The 17,752-nt window shown below is 36.8% G+C and overlaps 1 protein-coding gene across 1 annotated transcript in view; it reads right to left on the bottom strand.

Moving 5' to 3' along the window:
- Positions 1-17,752, bottom strand: part of snx25 (sorting nexin 25) — a 68,655-nt gene that overhangs the window by 18,030 nt on the left and 32,873 nt on the right. The window contains exons 5-8 of the mRNA XM_084430110.1: positions 13,326-13,512; positions 7,411-7,481; positions 3,414-3,604; positions 1,982-2,113 (exon numbers count right to left, since the gene is read on the bottom strand). Of these exons, the coding sequence (XP_084286236.1) occupies positions 1,982-2,113; positions 3,414-3,604; positions 7,411-7,481; positions 13,326-13,512 (581 nt within the window). The remainder of the gene's footprint in view (positions 1-1,981; positions 2,114-3,413; positions 3,605-7,410; positions 7,482-13,325; positions 13,513-17,752) is intronic.

The raw sequence follows: 17,752 nt of genomic DNA, 5'->3' as shown, positions 1-17,752 counted from the left end.
TATAATATTCCAGACTCACTCAACATTTGTGAAAACTGAAGCTTTCCAGGACTCATCTCTGACACTCTGATAAATGTCAGAGCCGGTTATTGCTAATTTAACACAGCTGGACGTAACGGGCCGGAACGATTACACATTTATCTGCGTCACACACTGATGTGTTGGTCCGGGTTTCAGCCGTGTGTCCGCTGTTAATGTCTGGATGAAAGTGCCAGCGAAATGACCAATTAGGAAATGTACAATTGTGCGAGCGACAGGAAAATCAGTGCTCAGATGTGGCAGACGGTGATCGATTCGCATGAGTATGAAGGTCATTAACAGGGTCTAGTCTGGGATTGTATTGCCATCCGAATCCAGAATGTCAGTGTTTTTCTCCCTCCATCCGTGGAAAAATTCCCGACTGACAAACTCCATGATCACGCTGTAATCTCTGGCAAAATCCACATGCATTTTTGAGAAAGAGTCTCTTTTGTGCACAAAAAATACAGTAAAATACAGTAAAAATTGTACAGTTAAAACAGCTGTTTTCTATGTGAATATATATTAAAGTGTATATTAAAATAATATATAATTATAGTAAATTAAGTAATTTCTGCTAATTTCCTACCTTTTTTTTATTCAATTTTTTAGAGAGTTTGGTTTCAGTAAGTCTCTTCTGCTCACCAAGGCTGCATTTATGTGATCAAAAATACAGTAAAAATTGTGAAATATTATTATAATGTAAATTATCTGTTTTCTATGTGAATATATAGTAAAGTGTAATTTATTCCTGTGATCAAAGCTGTATTTTCAGCATCATTACTCCAGTCTTCAGTGTCACATGATCCTTCAGAAATCATTCTAATATGATGATTTGATGATCAAGAAACATTTATGATTATTATCAGTGTTGAAAACTGTTTCATATTTTTGTGGAAACCGAGATAAATGTTATTTTCCAGGATTCTTTGATGAATAGAAAGTTCAAAAGAACAGCATTTATTTGTAACAATGTTTTTTCTGTCACTTTTGGTCAATTTAATTAATACACATTATCTGAGTTTACAAGGAATCCAAAAGTCATTTTGTAAATCCACCGTACGCTATCTGTTGCACGTCGTGGTAATGTGCACGCATTTTAAATATTAATTTATATAAATAATAAATATTGAATATTAGTTAATATCACTTTGAATACTGAAATGCTGCATGAAGAAAAAGCACAAAATCATGCAAACGTTTGAAATGGGCCATTATTTTTAAAATATTTATTATACATTTATATAAATTAGAGCTTCCACTAGACGAACAAGCAGCCGGGTCAGAATGTAAATAAGAGTTTGCATTAACAGGGTTTTAAAAATCATCGTGAGAGATTAATTGCCATAAAGAAAGCTATTTAGCAAGTCAATTTTTCTATTTTAAATCGGATATTTAAATAATAGATTGGATATTATTTTCCTACTATTAACTTAAAGTCCATGGAATCAAGTTTGAAAATTATTATTTTGTATTGAATATTGCAGAATCAGTTCCTCTCGCAGCATCTCTTCTCTCCTCTGATGGTGTGGGCGGGGCAACCTGTCACTCACATGAGATCAGCCAATAGCAAACCACAACCATCCAATCAATTCCACACAGACCAAATCAAGCCCCGCCCACATTTGTTCTTGTTCCAGAAGCGTTTCACTCGGATATACGACACAATAGAGAAGGAAAGATGATCGTAACTTCCATTTCATGCCCATTTAAAATATTATTTATGAATTTTATTTACAGCTGACAATCATGTGACTGACCACCGAGCAGCACGTTCTGCTCTACCGTGAAAGTTGTGCCTGTAAACACAGTGGGATCCCTGTGCTGAAGTGTGTGTCTGACCCCTGTGCTGAAGTGTGTGTCTGACCCTGTGCTGAAGTGTGTGTCTGACCCTGTGCTGAAGTGTGTGTCTGACCCTGTGCTGAAGTGTGTGTCTGACCCTGTGCTGAAGTGTGTGTCTGACCTTGTTTGCGCTCCTCAGCGTCTCCACGAGCTCCCAGAAGCTGATCAGAGCCCTCTTCTCCACACGCTCCATGTAGACGCGGAAATGCTCCCGGTACACAGAGTTCGACATGATCTCCTCGAACTGAAGGATCTGTGAGAGGACGAGAGACAAATCAAGCATTATTAAAAACACTTGAGCTCACTAGAAAACATTAGACTGCAGTGGTTCATCTGTAGTTTCACCACCACCACACACACACACACACACACACACACACCCTCTTAAAAGGGTTTCTACACTTTTGGAGCATTTTGTATTTTAGGGCCACTTCTTTCTTTCTGAACCTAAGAATGTTTTGCTGTTATACTTTTAATGTTGTTTATGTGTCAATGTGGTGCGCATTAATATGCTTTAAGACAAACCATGTGTAAGTTCATAAGTCGACACCATTGCTGAGTATTTTCTCCTTAAAACTGCAGTGAACCAAATGGCGCTTTTCCATTACCAGTACCAGCTCGACTCGACTCAGCTCGGCTCGGCTCGCTTTTCGCTCCGTTTTCCATTGCAGATAGTACCTCCACAATAGTACCTGGTCGTCATAGCGACGCCGCAGTTAACTGCCGTAACTTAATCTTTTACGCGAGACGCGCGAGACACACCCGCTACCCACACACACAGGACAATGGAGGAAATCGAGTGTATGCTGTTTTTGGATGTTTTTGTTTTTGTTTTTGCTGTTTTTTTATTCAGGATACTCCGTCTGGCGCGTGCAATGATGACGCAGTGAATAGTGACGATTCTCTCTGACCAATCAGCAGTCTGCCATGATTTCACGTCACATTTTAGTATCGCCTCAGCTCGCCTCAGCCCGCTTAGAACCTCGCCGGAGGTGGTACGAAAAAAAGTACCTGGAAGCAGGTACAGGTACAACTTTTACACAGTGGAAAACCAAACAGAGCCGAGTCGAGTCGAGTCGAGCCGAGCCGAGGCGAGCTGGTACTGTGTAGTGGAAAAGCGCCAAAAGACAGTCTCAAAAACACGCTTTGAAATCGCTGGTGTTTCTGACGTCACAAACTACCTTGTAACCAATCAGATCAACGTGTGATCGTCAACCAGTGGATCTCTGAGCTGAGTGAGTGAGCGGAGGCGGGGCTCATTTGCATATTCACAGAACCGCGCATACTAAATGAGGCAAGGGTGTCGAGTTACACTCAAGATATTTTAAGGCATAAAAAACTTTTAATTATGTCATTTCGTGATCAAAGATGAGTTTTAAAGGATGAAATGATTGACTACAGGGGCACTTTAAACGAAGCCCTGACACACACACACATTTACAATAGCTGCATAAATGTAATCATGGTAACTAAAGGATGAAGGAAATGATTAACTGATTTTGGATCTCATATGGACTATTAAAGCAGGGTGCGAGTGTGAGCCGGTCCTGTACCCGTTGGCTCTGGGGTCCGTCCACTTCATCCGGGGCCCCGTCCTCCTGCTGCTCGTAGTTCGGGCCCCCGAGGAGCCGGATCCGCTTCTCACACTGCTTCTTGGCCACCGTCAGCTGATTAATGTAACGCTTCATGTTTCTGGCACGTAACAGGTCGGCCTTCAGCGCAGCGGCTTCTTTACCTTTACTGTCTGCGGGGGGGAGGGGGGGGGGGAGAGGGGAGGGAGGGAGGGAGAGAGAAAGGGAGAGAGAGAGGGAGAGAGGGAGAGAGAGAGAGAGAGAGAGAGAGAGAGAGAGAATTCAGGCATGCAATCATACGGCACAATCGTTATTCGGCTCTGATGACTGGAGCAGATTATGATGAAAAGCACCAGGACCGGTTTCATTTCCTTCTGCTTCATGTCTCTTACACACAGAGATCAAGCAAGAGCATAAACAAGCCACAAACATCACTGAACTGGTTTACACTGGCTCATTTTACACCAGTCCGATGCCTGAACAAATCTAAAACTTGAAATAAATAACACTGAAAATAAATCTATCAAACAGAATATAAATGCATGCATGGAAACTTGAAAAATAAGCAAACAATTACCAAATAATTGATTTGAAATACTCTAAAATCATGTTAATTTATTAATTAAAACGTTTAAACATTCAGAAATTAGAATTAAAAACTATAAAACTGCTAATTAAGGCAAAATCAGTTTTTATTATTAAAAAATATATATTATTTAAAAATATATATATTATTAATTTTAATGGCAAAAAAGATCCAGACACTAGAAGAGTGAAGAAAACTAAAAGTTAATACATTTAAATTTTATTTTAATGCTTTTTCTTTATTTTTTTCATTGTTATGTTTCCTTAGTTAAACATAATGGAACATTCCATACAATTGTAGGAAAAAATATATAAGCATTTAAAAAAAAAGTTAAAAACTGTTTAATTTCGGCAAAATCAGCCTTAAATTTGATCAATTTTAATGGCAAAACAATGCGCACAAAAAAGACTCACACTAGAAGAATGAAGAAGAGGAAGAAAACTTAATGCGAGATAAAATTAAACAAAATAAAATAAATAAATAAAATAATTTCCTTATTAAACATGACGAAACATTCCATAACATTATGGGGGGGGGGGGGGGGGGTTCATAAACTTTAAAATGGATTAATATAGGCAAAATCAATCAATCTATATAAATAAATTGTAATAAATATATATTCATTTAATGTTTATTGCTAAAAACAAAATAATGAAATTATTGACACAAATCAGTATTTCAAAATATTCTGACATTTTCCAAATTGCGAAAACAGGGTTAAAAACTTGCAAACCCCATTTACCAAATGCTTTCCTACATTAAAAAATAAATAAATAAAAATAAATAAAAATAAAATAAAATAAAATAAAATAAAATAAAATAAAATAATGAATAAATAAATAAAGTAACTGGACATTCATTACATGAGATGTCTTAAAAGCAGTGGAACGTGCATTAGTTGCAAATAATATATTAGCCACAGTTATTTTACAGTTTTACTATAATTAACTAATACAGTACTGACTATAATAATGTACAACAGAAGTGTGCCACAAAACTACCCAATACAAACATGCAGATTATTAGTTTTTTACAGTGTAGACACAAGCTGTTGACTCTCCGTGTCTCTGTGACGTGTGTGTGTGTGCGTGTGTGTGTGTGTGTGTGTGTGTGTGTGTGTGGAAGCCAGCGAGATGATTTATAGATCCGCCATCATTACTGGGCAGCGGGAGACGGAAAACATCAGCGCTGATAAACGGACTCCCCGCTAGCACTGGAATAACACCGCCGCTTCCCACCGCATGAATACCAGGAACTTTAATTAATCCAGCACTGAAACTCTAAGCTTTAGCTCGTTTAGTCAAAGAAAACCTCCACGATTATATCCAGATATGGTTTATTAGCTGTGTATGATGTATCTTGAATCTTTATCTCTCTGAGCTCTTAATAAGATGGCACAAATGTCATATTAGATATGATATTAGAGAGATATATATATATATTTGATATATTATTTATTTAAAAAAATAAATACAATATTTAGCTCCTTTTGTGTGGAACAAAAAAAATTTAATATAAAAAATTAATTAATAAAACAAAAAAATAATAATTAATGATACAACTTCTTCCTGAGTAAAGAAATTGAAGATTGCATAAAATTGTAAGAGAAAAAAAAAATATATATATAAAAAATATTAAAAAAGAAAAGAAAAATGTAATAAAAAATTTAAACAAATAAATAAATAAATAAATCTTTTGTAAACACAATTGAAGATTCCATAAAATTGTAAGAAACAATGTAATAAAAAATAAAAATAAAATAAAAATAAAAATAAAAATAAGAATAAAAAATAATTTTCCTTAGCAAGCACAATTGATTATTCCAAAATGTTGTAAAAAATAAAATAAAAAAATAAACGGAACAAAAAAAATTAAACTAACAAAATTAAAAAATAAATAAATAAATAAATAAACAAACAAATAAAAGATAATTAATAAAACTATCAATCAATCAAAATTATGGAAATATAAGTTTATCGATACAAATGAACATTAAGTGGCAAATTATCTCGCACCTAAAGAGACCAAATCTGCAATCCGGCTGCCCTTTTTGTCCATAAAAAAATAAAAATAAAATTTAAATATTGAATTTGATCTCCTGAGATCGACAAACAAACTTTCACAAGGTTTATCGGGTTTAGCACGACCTTTCACTGACCCTTTACTAGAAACAGACCCTTAAAGGGATAGTTCACCCAAAAATGAAAGTTCTGTCATCATTTACTCTCCCTCAAGTTGTTTCAAACCTGTAAGAATTTCTTTTTTCTGCTGAACACAAAAGGAGATATTTTGAAAAATGTCTGTAACCAAACAGTTTCTGGTCTCATTGACTTCCATAGTAGGAAAAAAAAAATACTATGGAAGTCAATGGGGTCCATCAACTGTCTGGTTACAGACATTTTTCAAAATATCTTCTTTTGTGTTCAGCAGAAAAAAGAAATTCTTACAGGTTTGAAACAACTTGAGGGAGAGTAAATGATGACAGAACTTTCATTTTTGGGTGAACTATCCCTTTAAAGTGACTTGTTTTACACTCTTTTGATACAAAGTTTGAGAATGAATCTTTCAGTAATTTCTGTAGGCATCAGCTGATGTGTTTCACGGGTAAATGTCATCGCCGTCTGGATTCAGATCGACCCGCATCGGATTCAGAGCAATTACCCGTCGGCCAATCACAGAGCTGCATTACAGCTCACGAAACACCAGAGCAAAGACACTGGGTTATCGCATGCCTTTATTACATCTCTGATTTAGACCCTGCCTTGACTGATGGCACATTTTATTCTCTTAGATGCTCTCATGACCATTAGACTCATTAAGGGAAGATCAGATCGTTAAGTGAAATTAGAGAATGAAGCGAACCCTCATTAGATTCAAGTTCATCATTAGATTCAAGAGAAATGTGACCCTGGACCACAAAACCAGTCACATGGGTTTTTTTTTTTTTAAATTGAGATGTATACATCATCTGAAAGCTGAATAAATAAGCTTTCCATTGATGTATGGTTTGTTAGGATAGGACAATATTTGGTCGAGATACGACTATTGAAAATCTGGAATCTGAGGCAAAAAAATCGAAACATTGAGAAAATCTCCTTTAAAGTTGTTCATTTATGTTGGCGATTGTGCCGCATTCACTCACACAAATACATGTTTTATATATTTACGGTAGGAAATTTACTAAATATCTTCATGGAACATGATCTTTACTTAATATCCTCATGATTTTTGGCATAAAAGAAAAATGGATAATTTTGACCCATACAATGTATTGTTGGCTATTGCCACAGATATACCCGTGCGGCTCGAGACTGGTGACGTGATCCAGGGTCACACATGAAACCCTAAATAAGGAGTGATATGATTGGCTGATATGTTTGAAGGTCATCTTACCTTTCTGTCTCTTCAGTTGTGGGATACTGCTGATTGTGGTCGCCTGAATGATCTCCACAACTATCTGATACCTGCCGTAACACAAAACCAGAGCAAAGTGACTCTCTTCAGTGTGTAATGTTGCTGTTAGATCATGAAGAATCTCTGCAAAGTCACACAGTTCTTCTCTATATCAGTGTCAGTGTTTCTGAACTCCTGAAACGCCTCCATTGTAGTCTTGAGTTTCTTCCGGGAACGAACACGTCACAATATTCCTCATTATAATAATTCATGCGCAGAATAAAGGGGCGGGGCCTGGTTGAGTTAGTTAGTAGTGTGTTAAACTGGCGGTTATGGGAAGGGGCGGGACATTTCCCAAACACACTCGAAGCGCTCGACCAATCACAACACACTACTCCAGCCGACCAATCAGAGCACAGTGTGCTTTTCAGAAGGAGGGGCTTCATAGAGACAGGAAGTAAACAGAGTTAAATAAAAAAAAGTGTGATCAATAGTCCTTACAGAAAGTATTAACCGTAAGTAATGAGCAATAGTGGTGCTTGACTGGTTAAACTGGTGAACTAAAACTGGAATTTGTCGTTTTGACTTTCACATGATGGTCGCCATAAAACGACATCATAAACTTATTATACAAATAATTATGCAAGATGATTATATTCATGCATATTTAGATTTTTGTGAAATTACATGCATATATTCAGTGTTGTTATTGATACTGAAACTAATAAAAGTTGAAATAAAGTAATATATAAATATATGATGAAAAACTTGACAACTAATTGATGTAAGTTTGTTTACATACTAAAATTACTAAAACTTAAAAGTTGAAGCTATAAAGACATAACAAAAGCACATGACAAAATGACTAAGTGAAATACAAACATCTAAAATATGATCAAATACTATAATATTATTATATCATTAACACTGAAATAGCACTGCATTTATCAGCTCCTAATCTAGTTATAATAATAACATTATATTACATAATAACAAATCAAATATGAAGAATATTCAGACTGTCTGCAGAATAAAACTTCCACTAAACAACAACATCTCAGCCATTGAAGTTTCATGGAGGAATTCCTCAGAGGAACAATGTTCACACTAAATTAATGAAATGGAAAATAAGCAAACTTTTTATTTTATTACGAACACTTATCAAAAACATTAAGGTCCCTATTTTAACAATCTAAGCACATGGTCTAAAGCGCACGGCGCAAGTTCACTTAGGCCGTGTCCGAATCCACTTTTGCTAGTTTAACGACGAGACAAATGGTCGGTGCTCCCGGCGCATGGGCTAAAAGGGTCGTCCCTATTCTCTTAATGAGTAATGGGTGTGTTTTGGGATTTACGTGCGTTAAACCAATCAGAGTCTCATCTCCCATTCCCTTTAAATGCCGGTTGCGCTCGCGCCATGTCTATTTCATGTCTAGTTCAGTCTATTTCTGTTCCTCAAAATAGCAACGCTCCAACAATCCGCCAGAACACACACCTCGTTTTCAGACCAGCAGCCCATGGGTGCACAAATGGACGCAAAAGCATTTGCTATTTAAACAACGTGGAGCAGGACGTGAAAATGATAACTGCGTCGGGCTGAAACTAGCAAAACACACTTGTGTCGCGCCTGGCGCTGTATTGCGGCGGGTGTAAGATAGTGCCCTAAACCTTAAAGTCCCCCTGCAGTCAATAAACTCATCTTTGATAATCAAAATGACATTTTAAACTTTTTCCTGTAAAAAATAATTTCTTCATGCCTTAAAATAGCTTGAATGCAATTCGACACCCTTGCTAAACAACATGAAAGGCAACTGCGTCACCCAGCAACATCCTCATTACCTCACGTTCTGTTCCTGGTGTGAAATGAGATGCTCCAGTTATAGATGCTGAACAAAACATGCTTTCTGCCTTTCAGCTCTCACACAAAGACTGCGTAACCCTGTGAGCCCATTTACAAAAACAGTCTCTTCGGCTGATAAAGACGCTCAATTTTAGACCTCATGTCCTACATGTCAATGCAACTGAAAGTAAAGAGGCTTATAGTCATCATTTAAACAAAGGTCTCAGATAAACAGCTTCTGGCTGACAGTGGTACAGATATCATATGTTTTAATAATAATAATAATAATAATAATAATATGAGTTATTCATAAACATTCTCACAAGCAGATTAAGATATTAAGGGTCAAGTTTCTCATTTAAATAATTAATATGCAGAATAAAGGGGCGGGGCCTGGTTGTAGTGTGTTGAAACTGGCGGTTATCGAAACTTATTATACAAACAATTAATGTAAGATGATTATATACATGCATAATTAGATTTTTGTGAATTACATGCATTTATTCAGTGTTGTTATTGATACTAAAACGAAGAAAAAAGTTGTTTATGGTCATTGAAATTAAGCTATAAATAAAATAATATATAAATATAAGATGGAAAAAACTTGACAACTAATTGATATAAATAAGTTTGTTTACATACTAAAATGAAGCTATAAAGAAATAACAAAACACACAACAAAATTACTAAAACAAACTAGTGAAAACTGAACTGATTATTCAAAATATTAACAAATACTGTGATATTATATCAATAACGCTGAAATAACACTGCATTTATCAGCTCCTAATCTAGTTATAAGCTTTTACAGTTGAGTAACAAACATGATAAACGGATTAACAAAACAGCCTTTTGTGTCCCTCATTAACATAATGACTTTGACAAGAGAAGTATTGTCAACCCTGTTATTTCTGAAAGCGTAGTTATATCCCAATACAGCATTAGCTAAACCGTAGTACGTTAAAATCATCAGCTGAGCTTGAATAAAGACTGATAACAGAGAGGATTTGTGCAAACTTGAATTAATTCAAGGCTTCAGACTTCTTTAAAAACCGCCACAATCAAACCCTGACGTGTAGAAACATGTCCAACACGCATCAAGAAAACTATGATCACAATGCTTTTTATTTCCGTGCCCGCCTGTCGCTTCCCGATCCATCATCGTCCTCTACGCCTGCGGATCAATACAAGTTTCTCCGAGCCTTTAAATGCCAGATAACTCATCCAGAGCGGAACAAACCTCAGATGACGAACGGCTTCTCCGATACGACAACAGACGCCAGCGCCGACTTCCAGTTCACCTATTTAAAGAGTGATTTGTCTGAGGTGAAGGGAACAGAAATTGCTTTCCAACAGGACTATTTTTATACTGAAGTAAATTGGTTTGGAAGTGGCGAAATGGCCAAAATCCAGACAGCTTTAGTGAGTCACCCGATAACTCTGACTGGAGCTTTCAGAAAACATCATATTAAAGAGCAAAGTCTTGATTTTGTTGCTACTAGAACGGGTTTTCCTGCTTGAATGTTGATTATTTTCCTCATATTCTCCATTGTTGCGGCTCCTCTCTTCCCAGTCTGTCAGTAACGCTCAGGACTGTGTTTTCTCAAAGCATCGTTATTCAACTATGTTCGCAAGTTCCGGCGTTATTAGCGTAGTTCAACGAGTCTGTGTTTCCTGAAACCATCGTTCCAACGAACATTCGCAAACAGCATCGCAGAGTTGTGTGTTTGGAGCGACAGATCTCCTGTGGTTAGAAGAAGAGTCTCTTGTTTGCATGACATGTGGACTCAATAAATCCTGATCTTTGAGCAAAATAAGCATTCAGTACAATCCGTATTTTTTATTTTGAATGTCATTTACGTCATTTAGTTTGTCAAGAGATTTAAAGCGTTGTTTTTGAAGAGTGTGAACGTGATTTTGTCTGTGTTGAATTGATTGGATGGTTGTGGTTTGCTATTGGTGGATCTCATGTGAGTGACAGGTTGCCCCGCCTTTGCGTCAGTAAACACGTCATCTGAGTATTTTACTAAATAAAACAATAATAAAAATAGTTTGTGATACCATGATGATTTTTTAATCAGATTTTTTTTGTAGCTTTTTAGAGTTTTACTCGTAGACTCTGTATGTAAAAAAAAATATGTTCGTAGCTGGCGTGACGTCACCCGTAGTGTTTCTGAAGAGCGTTTTTGAAGCCCAAAGTGGGCGGAGCCGGCCATCACCATCTTGGCAGCGTCACTCCCGAATAAACGTAAATGTGCAGCGAGGCGGATTAGCTGAGGTGACGTGACGCTAACAGACAAACGGCTAGTAGTGACATCAGCGGCAATCCACCTGTCACTCAAGTGGCCATGCCCCTAATTATGCACAACTTTAAGGCTTAATATAATTTAAACGGATGAATTATAAAAATATTCACCCCCCTCACAGTCGTCATGAAGGGCAAAATTAGCTTTATAGACCAAAAGCACTTTTTGTACCAGACTGTAAACATGTGTTTCTCTGCTGTAAAGTTGGGCATTTTAACATGGGGGTTTATGGGATTGACTCTCTTCTGCAGCCGGTCTCTAGTGGCCAGTGGATGAACTGCAGTTTAAGTCTCTTCAGTGTTGAGTCAAGAGAGAGACCGGAAGGTTGCCGCTTGGTTTTAACACACTACTAACTAACTCAACCAGGCCCCGCCCCTTTATTCTGCGCATTAAAGGAGTCATAATGTTGTGTTACCTTGGATACCCAAATGCTCTATTATAGTATTTTAGGCACTTCTAAAAAAGAAAAGTGGAAAAAAAATCAACACAGAGCCCCTCAGACCCTTATTTCTAAAGGCATTATTGTCTCGCGAGATCTGATGCGATGTTTTGGCTGTCGTGGACGGTCATTATAATAATGCAAATGAGGGGCGCGTTGATTGGTTGCAGGAATGTATTTTACTACTTCCAAGCGGTACAAAAACATAGACAAAATACTGCAATAGCTCAATAAATGTGACGGTAGGCTACTTATTGTTAGTGAAATTGTAATCACAACCAAAGAAAAAAGAAAAAATACACCATTGCCAGATACATTCTTACAGAAGCCCCACTAACTGAAAGCTATTTTCAAACTGCATGTTTTGCATGAGTTTGGCTAATAATGTTTAGTGGTATATTGTTTTCATACTTGCATTTAAACAGTTTTAGCCACTGAGCATGGACTCCTGTACCGTCACTACTGTAGCTGCTAGTGTAAAACAAAGTGGAAAGATGTGGCTAGCATTCGTAGAGTCCATTCCCCGTGTTTACCTCGAAGGTAACGTTACATACAATAGCCGCATTAGCAGTTAGCTGCTATTTGTTAACCACAGTAGAGCAATAAAAACACAGTCTTACCTTTTCAATTTCTGGCAAGTCCCTGATGGTTGGGATGGCACCTTTTCCCAAACGGAGCTTCGAGGCCAAGTTCGCCTGATACTGCCCCAAATTTGTAAATGATTCCGGTGTAAAATGTTTAGCACACACACCTAACGATACGCCACTTGAAAGAGTTGTTGGGACAGCGTCATTAAAAATGAATTTCATCCACTGTTCCCTGATAGTTTCGTCCGTTTTTGGTAGATAAAACACATTTGCATGTTGTTTGTGGCAGTCAACCACAGAGCATCTCAGGTGTGCACTCGGTTTCTCCATCTTTCTCGAGTCGACTAAACTGAATCTGAGGGGGAGAGGGGCGGGCTTCCCGCGGCATAGGTTTGCGGTGTCCATATTTGGTATATCCTCCCCCGTCTTGACGTCAAGAAGGGGAAGAAATCAAAATCTCGTTTTTTCGTGCGCGTGCATGTGGCCTATTTTACAAACCCCGAGGTAAACAAACGCTTCACTTTTAAATATCGGCTTCCCGGCCAGTGTATAATCATTATGCAATCATAACATACATTGATTCTCGTGGAAAAGTGAAATTTCTACATTATGACTCCTTTAATTATTATAATGAGGAATATTGTGATGTGTTCGTTCCCGGAAGTGTGCAGGATTTATGCAAATCCCTAATGCTAAGTATGAGCAATAATAGAAAACAGTGAAAGCAGAGTGATGTTTGGTACCTGAGCTGTTTGAGGAACTGTATGTCGGAGCTGCTGCTGATGAGTTTGATGAACTCCTCGTAGGACGGCGCGTACGTGTACGCTTTCTTATGATGCTCGTTCACCTGCTCTCTGTGCTCTAACTGAGCTAGCAGCATGCGGTTAATGTAGTCCGGATCGCTCAACACGTCCACCAGCGGCTTCAGCACTGCAGAGACAAACAGAGAGAGAGAAAGAAGTAGTGTTGAGCCGGCAGCTGTTTTAAAGGGGTAGTTCACCCAAAAATGAATATTAGCTCATGATTTACTCATAAAAGTGCATCTATCCATCATAAAAGTGCATCTATTCATGATAAAAGTGCATCTGTCCATCATAAAAGTGCATCTATCCATCATAAAAGTGCATCTATCCATCATAAAAGTGCATCTGTCCATCATAAAAGTGCATCTATCCATCATAAAAGTGCATCTATTCATGATAAAAGTGCATCTATTCATCATAAAAGTGCATCTGTCCATCATCAAAGTGCATCTATTCATGATAAAAGTGCATCTATTCATGATAAAAGTGCATCTATTCATGATAAAAGTGCATCTATCATCATAAAAGTGCATCTATCCATCATAAAAGTGCATCTATCCATGATAAAAGTGCATCTATTCATGATAAAAGTGCATCTATTCATCATAAAAGTGCATCTGTCCATCATAAAAGTGCATCTGTCCATCATCAAAGTGCATCTATTCATGATAAAAGTGCATCTATTCATGATAAAAGTGCATCTATTCATCATAAAAGTGCATCTGTCCATCATCAAAGTGCATCTATTCATGATAAAAGTGCATCTATCCATGATAAAAGTGCATCTATCCATGATAAAAGTGCATCTATTCATGATAAAAGTGCATCTATTCATCATAAAAGTGCATCTGTCCATCATCAAAGTGCATCTATTCATGATAAAAGTGCATCTATTCATGATAAAAGTGCATCTATTCATCATAAAAGTGCATCTGTCCATCATCAAAGTGCATCTATTCATGATAAAAGTGCATTTATTCATGATAAAAGTGCATCTATCATCATAAAAGTGCATCTATCCATGATAAAAGTGCATCTATCATCATAAAAGTGCATCTATCATCATAAAAGTGCATCTAGCCATGATAAAAGTGCATCTATTCATGATTAAAGTGCTCCACACGGCTCTTTAATATTAATTTAAATATATTAAACAACATTTAATATATTTAAATTAATATATTAAACAATATTTAATATTGTTAATTTTTTCAATCAAAACATTTTACAAAATCTCAATCAGGGTGGCAGCGTTATGTGAACATTCACATTTACACAAAATCAAACCACTAAAAAAATAACAATTTTAATAAACTTCATTACATTTTACATAACAGAGAAGAAGAATTAACGCAATTTCCAGATAAAAAAAAGACTTGAAATAAAGAAAAAGATTTGTTTTTCATCATTTTGATTTGTGAAAATGCAGTCATCTGCACATAACTGTTATTTTAGTTTTTATTATTGTTTTATCAAAATTGAATTAGCTTTTATACATATATTTTTAGTTTCCGTGTTAATTTTAGTTTAACTTTTAGTCATTTCGTTGTGCTTTTGTCATTTTATTCGTTTTTTTTTTTAATATCAGTTTTAGCTTTAATTGGTTTTCTTTTTTCTTTTAGTGCTTCAACTTAATATTATTTTAGTTTAATGCAAAGGCAATATTTCTCATTTTTTCTTTAGTTTAAGTTTTTCCAACTAATATTAATATGTTTTTATTTCAGCTGTATTTCAATAAACAGAAATGCTTTAATAGTTTTAGTTAACGATAATAACCCTGTCACACAGACACTCAAACGCATCAGTGAATCATTTGACCTGTCCGAATAAATGATTCATGAAAAGCAATGATACTTCTCAACTCTATATACAAGACAGCATGCATCTGATTATGTGAAAACAGCATTTCAATATTTATATATTGTTTATACGTTGCTTAAGACCCACCTTTCATTTTGATTTGAGTTTGAGTTTTGATACTGTGACATTGTCTACTGTGTTTTTTTATTTTTATTTATTTGTTTGTGTATCCTGACATTGTTGAGCACTTTGATCAACTGTGGTTGTAATTAAATGTGCCATACAAATAAATCTGAACTTGAATTTGAATAAATTTGATTAAAATTGACTATTTTACCCAATGCAGCATTTGCTTAAAGCATTGCTTGGCAACATGTCCAAATCTACCGGAGTCAATCCTCCCATGCATTTCACTAAAGTGACAGATATGAAGTTTCTGCCAATGAAAAGCTTCACATCAGTCTTTTATCGAGGTTTCCTTTCAATGCCTTAGAAGTTTTGGAACAGAGCTAATGATGATGCGTATAAAATCAAACTGATCCTCCGTCTCGCCAGTCTGAGAACGCAGATGTGAACACTTCCCCCAGTATAACCACAGGAAAACAGGTTGAGTGAATCTAGCAGCTGCATCCTGAAGCAGCGGCGCAGAAACTGGTATTTTTAAAGACACTAATCTTAAAAAGTTTTTTAACTTTTCTTCCCTATTGATTTGAGACGTACTGTATATCCGAGTGAAACGGCTTCTTAAACTAGAACAAATGTAGGGCGGCGCTTGATTTTGTCCGTGGAAGGTCGTACAGATCAGAGACAAACAAGCTTCACCGCTTTAAGCATGAAACTGCTGGTAAAGGAAATCACTTAATCATAATTTTATGGCCCTATTATGTATTTATTAGAGTCTATAAGAGTCTCCTACAACAGGTTTACACGCATCTAAGGTCAAAAACACTTTAATGTCCTCATAATCTCCAGTGCAGCGTCAGCTCTTTCCTCTCAGTGTCTGAAACGCTTCAGTCTCTCTAAGCCCCGCCTCTCTGAGAGCTGCTCTGCTCTGATTGGTCAGAAGCAAACGCTCATTATCATATCTGAATCTCAGCTCTTGATCTCAGTGATACGAACAGTAACGATGGCGTGGGTTTTACCGGATCAGCGTCTTCTCCACACGAACAACACGAACCAAACTCTTCCAGTCTCGACTTTGTCGCTGTATGTCGCTAGTCTCTGTACTGCGAGTCGCTTGTGGGCGTTCGTAGTGCTGCCGCTCTAATGTTATTGGTGGACCGCACGTCTGTCCATATCTATACAAGTGACATATACAACTATTTCATTTTAATTTGACTAGGAATTAGGCTCAAAAGAAACAGTATGCTGTTGGGAGAGTGTTTCTATATTACCACAGCAGTGTTCAGCGGATTAAATAGTTGACTAGATTAACGATCGATCAATCAACACTCATACTGTCATAAATCACTGAAACGTATTTGACAAATAATCAATTTTCTTGTCCCTAATAGTCAACATAATGCAGGAGAAACTGTAAAATGAACTGCAGCAGTGCTGAACTTGCATCATAAAACTACAACACTCCAACTATAAATGTATGAATTAAACTCCCTGAGACTGTCGACAGTTTCTTTTCCATGCATCGTTTTATTTTATCCATGTTTGTGGTTACAGTCAAATCATATAAAACAGTGAAATCGCCCTCAAATCACTCCACTGAAAATCTTCTTTCCTATTGGTTGTCACTCGTGAAAATCGCTTCTCATTTGCATAAAGTTGACATTTCTGAGCTTTTGTCGCGTGTCTCGCGTCGCTTGACACGCCCACATTCTGTCGCCAACGGTTACTGTCGCTCGTGTCGCCGGAAGTCGCCAGCGCTCCATTGAAATTAATGGGATCGTGACGCTTTGTCGCTGCGTGTCGCTGGCGGTGTGAACGGGGCTTCAGATAAACTACAGTGTTTGAGGGCGGGGCTAACTGTGCGTTCACTAGGGCTGGTCCGATTTTTGAGCTTCGAAGCTTCGGTAGTAATGAACATCGAATATTCGAAGCTTCGGAGAGAGGGTGCTGAACATATTCTTCTCTCTAATAAAGGCAGGAATCTCTATGTGTCTGTCTGTCCGTTTGCATTTTTATTATTTCAAGAACTGTTCATCCAATGGACTTCACAAGGGAGTGCAGTGTTGCATTTGGTGCAATATAGATGGACACGCGAGATGCCACACGTTCAGAATTAATAAACTTTTAATAAACCACAGAACAGCGCGAGCGGGAAGCGGCGCGCCTCACGCGGGCAGGGCTTATATGCTCCGAGAACGGACATTGCACTAGTAATATAAAACGCACACACACAGGTCTGTTAAATTAAGCAATACTTTTAAGGTAGTCTAATATTTTTATGACTAACAAATTACCGACACAAAAGGGTAGATTTAAATAAAGAAAAACGAAATTTAAATAAATAAAAAACTAAATTTAAATAAAGAAAAACGAAATTTAAATGAAGGAAAAAACGAAATTTAAATAAAGAAAAAACGAAATTTAAATAAAGAAAAACTAAATTT

This window comes from Rutilus rutilus (genome assembly GCF_951802725.1).
Source record: "Rutilus rutilus genome assembly, chromosome: 14".
NCBI classification, from domain to species: domain Eukaryota; kingdom Metazoa; phylum Chordata; class Actinopteri; order Cypriniformes; family Leuciscidae; genus Rutilus; species Rutilus rutilus.
The sequence above is the reverse complement of the archived record's forward strand: the minus strand, read 5'-3'. Positions and strand labels throughout refer to the sequence as shown.